Below are 11128 nucleotides of genomic sequence, written 5' to 3'. Positions count from 1 at the left end.
CCACATCAGCATTTAACTAAGAAATAAACGGTCAAGTTAACGAAAGGTATAACATTGACACAAATTCTAAAGATGAGGTATGACATTGTCAATTTTAAAAGATAACGTATGAAAGTGTCGTGACACCAATAGTTGAGGCAATTTTTTGTACTTTACCCTAACTTTTTTATATAATTATAAAACATTTCTTTATTAGCTTTAAGTAATTAATCAGGGTAAATTACTAATTTATAAACCAAATGTTAACTGAGGGGTTGCATGAAAGAGAACTAAAATTTAAGGGGTGTTAGTGTAATGTCTCAAACATGAAGGAGTTTTGTGAAAACTCGATAAACCTCAAGGAGTGTTAGTGTAATAAACCCGTTAGAAATTAAAATGAAACAGAGCAATGTATCACACTATTTATTTTCTTAAATGTATCAAATAATGAATGTAGAAGAAGAGATGAGAGGGAGATTTGTAGCATCACTTTCCGTTTTTGATCTCGTGAGTTGTTTGTAAGAAAAAAGTGAAGTTCTTTCGTTGTTGTGACTCCACTATATTAACTCTTTTATATAGATAAAAGTCACAAATAAACCACTATAATATTACACAAACATAAAACCACTATAATATTACACAAACATAAAGTAAAGGATGTTGTAGCTAACGACGAGAACTATTTACTCTATACAACCCTAAAGTAAAGGTTATTGACCAAAAAAAATGTAAAGGCTTATCCAACCCACGTTGGCCATCCATACGTACAACAATTTGTACATTTTTTTTTGTGTGAGGTAAAAGAAGCTAGTGAACGAGTGACACTAACCTTCCTTTTTTCTTACACGGTTAACTCCTAACCAATTCAGTTAGGTTGATCTTTCTAACTCGGGAACCAAGCACAATCTCAGCCGTCCAAATTAGATTATATCAAACCTTCAAGTTTCAACGGCTGTGCATTGGATGCCAAATGAACGACAGCGTTCTGAAGTTTCCCGCCCTCGCGACGCTCAGCATTCCCATAGCGAGTAGCCTCTTAAATCCTACTCGCCAACGTGTAGCATCCGTACACTTCATTTTTCTCCCTCGCATTTTATATACCCGTACAGTACACACACGACACTCACCGTTGTAACAAACAGACAAAAATCTCTCTCCACCACCCCCCCCCCCCTCCAACTTCTCTCTCTTCTCTGAGCTCTGCTATTCTTGGACTGCAAGGAAAATGGCGGCAGAGCTGTCAGACCTTAAAACCCCAATGCCGCTACCGCCACCACCATCACTACTGCCGACGCTACCAGTACGGCCGCCGGCGCCGGCCGATCCTGAGATATTCTCTCTGTATGTGGGTGACCTGGACCCACAGGTCACCGAGGAAGACCTCCTCGCTACTTTTCGTTTCATGGGTCCCATCGCCTCCGTCCGTCTCTGCCGTGACTCCCACTCCGGCGAGTCCCTCCGCTACGGCTATGTCAACTTCTACTCCCACTCCCACGGTAACCAAAAACCCCACCGCCTCTCTCTCTTCTTTTCTTTCAACAATGGTAGCACTGGTTCCCTGTATATCTCTCTGTTCTCTATCTAACATTCTTTGTGAGAGTATCTAAATCTTGGTTACGTTTACGTTTCTTGTTTATGGATGAATCTGGAAATGGGTTTCTTTTATTCGGTTTGTTCTTGGAGTTTTATTCTGGTTTTGGTGCCTCGGGTTCTTTAATCTTGCTCTTTGATTAGGGTTTTAGGGAATTCTTGCTTAGTGGAGAAAAAATTTTCAATTTCGAGAAAATGGGTTTCTGGTGGTTCTGTTTCTTGGGCTTAAGAATGTGTTTCCTGAGATGGATTTCTCAATTTTTTTGTTTGTTTAGGGTTTAATTTGGGATTTTCGTACTCCATTTTTCTTAATTGGGATTTTGGTGCTCTTAATTTCTTCTCCTCTGTTATCATGTTTGATTTTTCGGTTAGATTTCTTGATTTTTTTGTTACTTTATCTGTGTGATATTCATATGTTTTCGATCCTTGATGTTTTCGGTCTGTTTTGGTCAGCATCCAAGGCTATGGCTTGTCTGAATCACACTGAGCTGAAAGGGAAAACCATGAGAATAATGTGGTCTCAGAGGGATTCTGTTCCAAGGAAAACTGGTCTTGGCAATGTCTTTGTGAAGAATCTTGACCCTGAAATCACCAGCACTCACTTGCAGGACAGGTTCAGGGAGTTCGGGACTATACTCTCTTGCAAGGTAGCAGAACAAAATGGGAAGAGCAAGGGTTTCGGGTTTGTCCAGTTTAACAAAGAGGAATCGGCTGTGGCTGCTGTCAATGCTCTCAATGATACAATCATTAAGGGGAAGAAGCTGTAAGCCCTCTGTTTCCTTTGTTCTGGTTTATTCATTTAGTTTTCTTGTTTTTGTGATGTTTGATTGTTTATAGATGGTCTTGTGCAATGTGTTACAATGTCTTTTTATACGTGTCGTTGATATGTTGTTCTATTAACCTGGATGGTTACATGATTTTCTTATCGGTTTTGCATTTATTGTTATTGATATAACAAAATGCTCTTGTGTTATTATATGTTCATTAATAAACTTATCCTGCATTTTTCATTAGATATGTGTCGAAATTCGTTAAGAAAAGTGACAGGATACCAGCCCAGGATGAATCCAAATTTACAAATCTGTTTGTGAAGAATCTTGCTGAACATGTAACTGAGGATCTGCTTCGAGAGATGTTCTCTCAGTACGGAAGTGTTTATAGTCTTGCCATCATGAAGGATGAGAAAGGGAAGTCAAAAGGTTTTGGGTTTGCTAACTTTGAGTCGCCAGAAGAGGCTAAGAAGGCTGTTGAGGGCATGAATGGTGCACTGCTGGGTAAACCTCCAACTTCCTTCATCTCGTTGTAGCTTGTTTTGTTGTTAGTATAATTATGTCTGCAACTTTCACTAATAAAAAATAATTAAAATGTGGATCAGGATCGAAACATTTGTTTGTAGGAAGGGCTCAAAAGAAAGCTGAGAGGGAAAAGCTTCTAAAATGTAAAGAGGAAATGCTGAACAGTGAGATCGAGAAACTTAAGTCTATGAATCTCTATGTTAAGAATCTAGCTGAATCTGTTGATGATATCAAATTAGGAGAACATTGCAGTGCCTTTGGGAAGATTCTGTCGGCCAAAGTGATGCGTGATGGTAACGGGATGAGCAGAGGTTTTGGGTTTGTTTGCTTCTCAACTCTTCAAGAAGCTGCAAAAGCTCTCAGTAATCTTAATGGTAAACAAGATCTCGTTGTGTCCTTTCCTGCTTTTGCTTCTATTAAGCCTATATTTGGTTTAATGCCTGTCTGATTGAGTTTTTTTTTTGTCTCAGGAGCTATGTTGGAAGGAAGAAAACTTTATGTGGCTGTAGCTCAAAGCAAAGATCATCGCTGCAAGGCTATGCAAGATTACTATACTCTTCAGCTGCCAAAAAGATCTTTGCAATCTCCAAACTGGCCTGCCTTGCACCTGGTCCAGTATAGCGTTTCCCCAAGGCCTCCTACGGCTCCTCTGCTATACCCGCCAGTCATGTATCAAAGTTTTGGTACTAATGTCGATGCGGATTATCCTTCTGTAAGTAATCCACCTTATTTTCTAATCAGCCTCGTCGTATGTGTGTTTCTGCATGTGTGTATTTAGTGGAAGTTATTCTTATTTGATTCATGATGTCACAGGTTCTAAGCAGACAAGCACAGTGGGGTAGCAGCAATGGAAATGATAATTTCCAGAATAAGGTAGGTTCGGTTTTCATGTGTTATAATGCTGGTTTTTGTTGTGGACTGAACTGATTGTTTCGTTACTTTTTTGTCGCCTGTTTTTAACAGTCCAGGACATATGCTAACTCAAGTGTTCATACCAACTCTGGGAACCATGGAGGTTACGAAGCTACAGGATACCGGAAGAAGGTTTACAGACGGAGTGGAGCCACTGCAGGAAGTTCAAGATCAGCAACTACAGGAGGCAGAGCTCTTCTTACAGAAGGATCATCCACTGGAAACTCCAACTTGAAGACAACTCCAAGGGATCGGCACCACTCTTTTGTGGAGAATCTTGAGGTCTGTGAGTAATCATGTAGAATTTTTCAGGTCAATGGGCCGAGGGCCCACTCCAACCAACACCGATACTGTCCCCACTTTACCACCTGTCCAATCCTCAGGTGTGGGGTTTTATCACAAAAGGCCTCGGTGTTAGTTAGAGTGGGGCAATTCTATTTAAATGGCTCTTTCTCCTTCCCTCTGTCCGATGTGGGACAAATGGGTTCCAACAAATCATGATTTTCGGTTCAGAGGGTTTTTATTCTTCATTTTCATGTTACTGAATAACACTAAAGTTATCTGTTTGGTCTCTCTCCAGCCTGGGCGTGCAGTACAGATAACAGGAACGTCGGGAATGCTGTGGGAGTTGAACAGTTCTGAGAAAGCAGCAGCTCAAGTTTTGAAGGTGGCAAATGGTACCAGGACCAGCGCAGATCATCACCCTGTGTTTACTAAGTCTGGCCGCTACTTGAGCTGAAATTTGGTGGCGTTTTGCCTTGCTATATAGCTTTTTACTACACTTCCTACCAAAGCATTTTGGTGCTGTCATTTGGTAAATTTGCAAAACACTGCAAAAGATTTGCTAAATGTTTAGCTAAATCTAATTGGTTCTGTATAAAATCTCTTCCGTTAAAACTGTTTAGCTAAATCAATCAGAACATAATGTTTAGTTGAAAATGTTGATCTCTCTCTCTCTCTCTCTCTCTCTCTCTCACACACACACACACGTTTGATTTATAAACCATTTGATAAATTAACAAATTGCATACAACTTATTAAGCTTTTGAGTCACGATCTTTAAACATAGCAGTATTTAAAAGCAAGTAGTAGCAATTTTTAAACATTTTTATGAGATACAGAAAGATCCATATAATCCTCTTATCCAATGAGGGAGATGCCTTGGATGATCAATGCATCGGCAAGAACTTGGTTAGCGGCTTGAGATGGATGGACGCTATCCCAAAACACGTATTGAGTCGCGTTAGAACAAGTTCCAACTGAGTGTGGATTGCACAGCAATGACGTTGTCTCTACGATTCCTGTTCCACAGCAACCTCTTCTTGCTTCGGCGAATCCTGCAAGTTAACCAAAGAAGATTATAGTATCTGTCCGTATGAATATATACTGGTTGAGACATAGTTCAGTACCGTAATTTGCTGGGGCTTTAATGACATCGTAGAGAGGCTTGTAAATGTCGAAGATGACGATTTTAAGGCCTGAAAGTTGCTTTTGGAGATTGCCTGCGGCAGAGGTTACCTTCTTGTTAAACCCTTGGGCGTCGGAGTTGATTCTAGCAACGCATCCTTGCTCATGGTTTCCAAATAAGGTGATTGCAGCCGGGAGGCAACCCAATGGAGGGAGTGAGGTCACACCGATCTTCCTGGCTCCCAAGTGATACAAATCCTAATTTTCATGGAAGCAGAGCAAAACCTTAGGATCCATTCGGATGAAATGTTTAAAAGAAAGGATTCGGATTTAACAACAACGAAAACTGTCTAACCATTCCTCTCAAATGATCCCTTAATTAGTGTAGTCCTCATCAACTAATACAAAGTTAGTGAGATTCACTTGCAAATCAGATCATGGAAAAGAATCGCACCTGTAGCGAGATAACAGTCGGGTGCAATAACAATTGGGTTCAAGGTATTCCAGATTTTTGGGTTTATTACGGTTAGAATTAAGAGGAGGAGCAATGAGACGATATATATACCGTAATGAAGCCTTGGAAGACGCCAACAAGGATGGAACCATACTGATCGGGAGTGTAGACTTTGTTAACAAAAGGGTTGACGTAGTAATTCTGAAGAAAGTCACTGTTTCCGGCACTCAGTAAATAGAGAGCATCCTTGATGATCGATGCAGCTTTCATGCTGCCTGCTACCGTGGCAAGCTTCGTCTGGTACTGCTTGTAATATTGCAGCTGCTGGGACAATGGGATTGCATGCTGCATGCCACACAAGCTCAAATGTATCAGAATTGCGACATTAAAGTATATAAGAGCGTTTACCCCTACACCCGATATTGTGTCAAAACCCCGTACCCAGTATCTATAGTGCTGTTATAAATAAGATAAGAGTTTTACACTTAAGGTTGCTGCTTTATCATCGTAACCGGATGCAGCTGAAGCGAAGTTGGCTCCGATCAGAAGGTTCTTCCCTGATGCTTGTGGGCTAAGGTACGCCGGCGGATAAGTAGTGAACCCTAGAGTGTCAGCTGCATATATAAATACCTCACATTAGGTTTTTTGGCAGTAATTAGATTTCCTTGGATATTCTAATTAACTTCTGATCGTGAAGAATGATGCAAGAAAAGTCATTTCTCTATCCACATTAGCAAACTAATTAACAAATCAACTACCATATCATATCATCAATTAACATGGTCCCTGTAATAGAAATTAATCCCAAAGAAACCACTTAAACACTGAACTGCATAAATAAATTAAGGTAATTAACAGTAATGTATCTTATAAAAATGCAGCAAAACAAATTAAGCCACACAATCAAACAATCATTAGTTTAACTAACCAATTCAAACTGAACTTTCAGTTCTATTAACTAAAAACCGTATGCAGGTCAACATTAAGTTTCCCACTACGCTAAAAAAGCTTAAGCACTTCTCCTGCATTAAGAAGCAACTAATTACAGTTTAAGAATGTTAACAAAAGCACTCTTTTTGGAAGCTGAATTTTATACTTACCAGTGATGTCAGTGGCCAGTTTGCCATTGCAAAACCTCCCAGTAGGCTGATGGTTCACAAAGTCCCTTCCATAAGGAGGGTAATCGGCCTTGAAAATGGTGGGGAGGTAGTTATTGTTGCCCACATCAACTGCTGAGTCTCCAAAAGTCATGATTGCCGGAACAAGTGCAGTTGACTCTTGTGCATAATTTCCTCCAATCACAAACGCAAAAGCCAAAACCAAACCAAGAGCTGCGCTCAAGAAACGGCTTTCCATATTGTGAAAAAAGCAGCTTTTTCTCCTGAAGTGATTTGTGTTGTGAATTTGGACCTTTATAAAAAAATGACCCTTTTGAAGTTTCCTCTAGGAAGAGGGAAGATGGAGTTTTTATATAGGCATTGAATGAGAGGTCAACTGGTTTTATGGATTTAATTACCCATGCACTAAAAATTGGAAATGATAAACACACATTTTTTAAGGCTTCTTGTACACCCAACCCATGTTTGATTTTGGCCATTATTTGATTTGATTTATTCAATTTGAAGGCTAAAAATAGAAAGAAAGATATTTTTCTAAAAATTATACGGGAAAATTGTAGCAATGATTCTTTAACTTTAACTTAATTAGAGTGTTGGTCTCTCAACTAAAAATTTATGACCATTGGTCCCTTAACTCGTTAAAATGTTCAGCTTTGGTTCTTTTCGTCAGCTCCGTCAAAATTTTCTTCAACACGAGTCATGGTGGAAGGACTATTGCTACAATTAGGTTAAAGTTGGGAGACCATTTCTCCAATTAGGTTAAAGTTAGGGACCATTGCTCCAATTTGGTTAAAGTTGAGCGACTATTACTATAATTTTTTTCATTTTGGTTTCCCATACTTACTCCTTGATTAAGTCTCACATGTGTGACACGTGACTCATTTTGATAAAAGTTCTAATGAAGTTGACGAAAAGAATCATAGTTATACGTTCTAATGAATTAAGAGATTAATGATCACGAATTTTTAGTTAACCATTGCTCCAATGTCCTCAAAAATATACAAACAAACATAATAAATTACTGACCATGTGGGTCTTGCTTTTCACTTTAATTTCTTGTCAATGTTAATTGTTAGAAGTGGGCCTCTACCAGCAGTGGAAATAAGTATTATCCTTACATCATAGCGTGAGTTTGAACCCCGTTAACATTTTAATTTAATATCTAATCTAACAAATCTATCGTTTGACAAAAAAAAAAGAAAATCATTATTTTTTGGGTATTAAATATGGAGGGTACACAGGTGGTTGAGAAAATAGCAGGTGCAGGTATTGTGAGTAAAAGGCATGTCAAAGCTACATGTGATGGAGTTATTTTGGTGGTTCTGAAAAATTTTCTGACCCAGCACAGCTGGTTGGACCAATAATTGATGGAAATCGGTGGATTAATTAGCCATCTAAAACTAAGACAATTAACATTGACAATGCTTGTTACAATTGCAAATGAGTTAGCAGTTGGTAGGTAGGGTGGCACTTTCTTGAGTTCAAGTTCGGATTACATTTTCATATATTATGAATAGACTGAGTAGTTTAGAATATCGTAAAATAATGAGTGTTAGCGATTGTGAACCAAGTTCAATTGTCATACATTGTAAATGTGGGTGTTTATATGGAACTTATTAAGTGGTATCTAACTTAAATTACATCTCTAATACACCAGTTGGATAGCAAAGTTGGGATCAAATCTTCTGTACCCAAACAATGATGGGGTACAAAGAGGCCAGAGATGCCACACTTATTTTGGAAGTAGAAAATTTGATCTAAGTATACTTGGGAACAATATGAGCTCAATTAGTTCATTTGATACTTTTCTTTTTCCGTTTTGATATAAGCACGATATAATAAATTCATCTAAATTATGAAAATAAAAATTTGAATTTGATTAGAGCAGAGAAAGCACACTATTGTAGCCAACAAAACAAATATGAATAAGTTTGATTAACTAAGTTTAAATATCTTATACCAATCCCATTGACGATCAAAGTACACCAAAATATGCATCAAGTCCCACACACGTTACTGTGAGTCCATTACTGTGAGTCACAATTGGATGAGGTCTCTTTATGTTTTCGGAATAATTAGTTGGAAACCTGTCTGTTTAGTTATTGATGATTTTGGGACCTGGCATTGGAAGTGAGGTCCCACATGTGCCACAATCGACGGTCAGGATCTGCAATTAATCAGAGTGTTGCCATCAAGCTTTTCTACCTTCAACGTTGCAGCACGCGTTCTGTACATGTTCGATGTTTTGGAAATTAAATGACAGTCGTACTATATCTTTTTGGCAGAAGAAATGGACTAGTGATCCTTCTAGACCCGAAACTCAAAGAAACAAACAGATATTTTAAAGAGAGACCTTACACGCGGTTTCTAACTATTATGTTTTTTTAACTGAAATTTATTAGTTTCAGTTTTTATTGAAGTCTTAATATTAATGTATTTTCATATCAATTATTATCTTATTAATAGAATTTTTTTGTTAATCAAAAGATAATAAAAATACTATATAGTCTTCTATCACAAAAAAATAATGGCAATAATGTAATTTCATAAAACTAAAGTTTGCTTTTTTATTCAGAGTAAATTGGAGCAATAGTTCCACAACTAAAAATTCATTATCATTGGTCCATCAACTCATCAAAATATATAGCTATGATCATTTTCGTCAACTTCGTCAACATTTTGTTAAAATAAGTTATGTTAAAAGGACTATTACTACAATTGGGGTCCATCAACTTATCAAAATGTGTAGCTATGATCACTTTCGTTAACTTCGTCAAAATTTTATCAAAATGAGTTATGTTGGAAGGATCATTGCTACAATTGAGTTAAAGTTGAGGGATTATTGCTCTAATTGGGTTAAAATTGAGAGACAATTTCTTCAGTTGGATTAAAGTTGAGAGACTAATGGTAATTGATTTTTAGTTGAGAGACCATAGCTGCACGTTTTGATGAGTTGAGGGACCACTGGTAATGAATTCTTACTTGATGGACTATTGCTCCAATTGAGTTAAAATTAAGGAACCATTGCTACAATTTACTCTTTTATTTAAGTATCACCTACATGTAATTTTAGCATATATCCAATACTAAAAATAAAAAAAAATAAAAAAACAACAACCTCTATTCCCACTCTTACTCCGACGTTCTCACTCTCTCTCTCTCTTCCATTTTAAAACAAAAATAAAAAATATTCACACACATAAAGTATGTAGGCGTATGCTACTGTTTTTTTTTTTGAACAAATGATATTATCTACATTAGGGGGAAGGGGTGAGCTTAGTTTCACAATGGGTTAGCAATAATATGGTTCAAATTTGCCTTTGACTAGAATCGAACCTCAGACCTCTCACTTATAAGTGAAGAGGAATACCACTAGACTGTAGTACTTACATTTATTAACTTAAAAATTGATATTTGTAAGGTGCTGAATTTTTTTGTTAAAAAATTTGATATTTGTAATTGCTTATATTAATGAGATTATAACTAAAATCTATTAATATGTGGAATTGAAAATACTAAAAGACAAATTAGAGAAATTTTATTTGAACCCATCTAACATCTTTCTATACCCAACCCAATTTACTCTTTGCACCCATTTGATTTTTAACTAAACTATCATTATCTCTTTAAACCTAAATTTACTCCCTAAAATGCCCTCACAAACTCAATTTAATATGTAAGTTTATCTTTGCACCCATTTGATTTTTAACTCTATTAATGACAGTAAATTGTATTGGAGTGGTTCATCCTCAAGTTTCCTCAAGTCTCAAAGCTTAATTTTCTTCTCTTTCTCGGATTTTGCCATGAGATGGCCATTATGGTGGAATGAGATTGCAGAGACGGGTCCCTTGTAACAGCCCCATTATAGGGGTTTACCTGCACTGCACATCAGTACTGCCTATGGCTGTCTTTTAACTACCTACCATCTCACCCATTATCACAGCTTGATAATGAAACTACCTAGAAATTTGGGAGGAGGGGAGAGATGGCAGCGGTACAGAAAAACAATAAAATATAACATAAAATGCATGAAATTTGACCCAAAGAAGAAGCAAATGGAATCGAAAGTCCTTGCATTGTCTGCAAGTCCTTTTAGTGTTTTGGGGTGTAGAGAGAGACCAGGAGAGTATTTCCAACAATTTGATGTTGTGGAAAGTTTAAAAAACTATGTGGGATTGATGAAAAAAAATTGAAACCCAAATACTCATACTCTAAATTCTAAAAAAATTGAAATCAAACGAACAAAAAATCCATAAATCAAGTCATACTTTAGTTGGAGGATTTAAAACTTCAAAATTACCATCCATCAATAAAAAAAATTTGTTTTTCTCTATAATAGCTATTAGGGTTTTAGCCGGAATGAAAGTAGGATA

General features: G+C 37.2%; 2 protein-coding genes across 3 annotated transcripts; one reads left to right on the top strand and one right to left on the bottom strand.

Moving 5' to 3' along the window:
- The first annotated feature begins 1074 nt into the window (after positions 1-1074).
- LOC137708024 (polyadenylate-binding protein 6-like) lies at positions 1075-4715 on the top strand. Of its 2 annotated transcripts, XM_088689435.1 has the most exons (9): positions 1105-1475; positions 2023-2332; positions 2584-2843; positions 2945-3028; positions 3104-3238; positions 3335-3576; positions 3678-3737; positions 3828-4058; positions 4357-4715. In XM_088689435.1, exons 1-9 carry the CDS (start codon positions 1205-1207, stop codon positions 4513-4515), a joined length of 1752 nt encoding a protein of 583 aa, XP_088545561.1. In that variant the 5' UTR covers positions 1105-1204; the 3' UTR covers positions 4516-4715. The 2 variants fall into 2 exon arrangements, with proteins under 2 accessions (XP_068303087.2, XP_088545561.1); XM_068446986.2 differs by having other exon boundaries at positions 1075-1475; positions 2945-3238.
- A 51-nt stretch (positions 4716-4766) lies between these two features.
- Positions 4767-7212, bottom strand: LOC137708025 (GDSL esterase/lipase APG). The gene is made up of 5 exons (XM_068446987.2): positions 6738-7212; positions 6121-6251; positions 5749-5982; positions 5186-5441; positions 4767-5113 (listed from the first exon to the last, which is right to left on the bottom strand). The coding sequence occupies exons 1-5, from the start codon at positions 6991-6993 to the stop codon at positions 4917-4919; spliced, it is 1074 nt and encodes a 357-aa protein (XP_068303088.2). The 5' UTR covers positions 6994-7212; the 3' UTR covers positions 4767-4916.
- Positions 7213-11128: the final 3916 nt, after the last annotated feature.

This window comes from Pyrus communis, chromosome 17, assembly GCF_041283825.1.
Source record: "Pyrus communis isolate YQ-2024b chromosome 17, ASM4128382v1, whole genome shotgun sequence".
Classification (NCBI taxonomy): domain Eukaryota; kingdom Viridiplantae; phylum Streptophyta; class Magnoliopsida; order Rosales; family Rosaceae; genus Pyrus; species Pyrus communis.
The sequence above is the reverse complement of the archived record's forward strand: the minus strand, read 5'-3'. Positions and strand labels throughout refer to the sequence as shown.

Coding starts and splice junctions, on each gene's coding strand:
- LOC137708024 (XM_068446986.2), top strand. CDS start 1,205: ATGGCGGCAGAGCTGTCAGACCTTAAAACCCCAATGCCGCTACCGCCA. Junction 3,577..3,677: donor TCGATGCGGATTATCCTTCT/GTAAGTAATCCA, acceptor ATGATGTCACAG/GTTCTAAGCAGACAAGCACA. Junction 3,738..3,827: donor ATGATAATTTCCAGAATAAG/GTAGGTTCGGTT, acceptor TGTTTTTAACAG/TCCAGGACATATGCTAACTC.
- LOC137708025 (XM_068446987.2), bottom strand. CDS start 6,993: ATGGAAAGCCGTTTCTTGAGCGCAGCTCTTGGTTTGGTTTTGGCTTTT. Junction 5,983..6,120: donor ATAAAGCAGCAACCTTAAGT/GTAAAACTCTTA, acceptor TGTGGCATGCAG/CATGCAATCCCATTGTCCCA. Junction 5,114..5,185: donor TAAAGCCCCAGCAAATTACG/GTACTGAACTAT, acceptor GTTAACTTGCAG/GATTCGCCGAAGCAAGAAGA.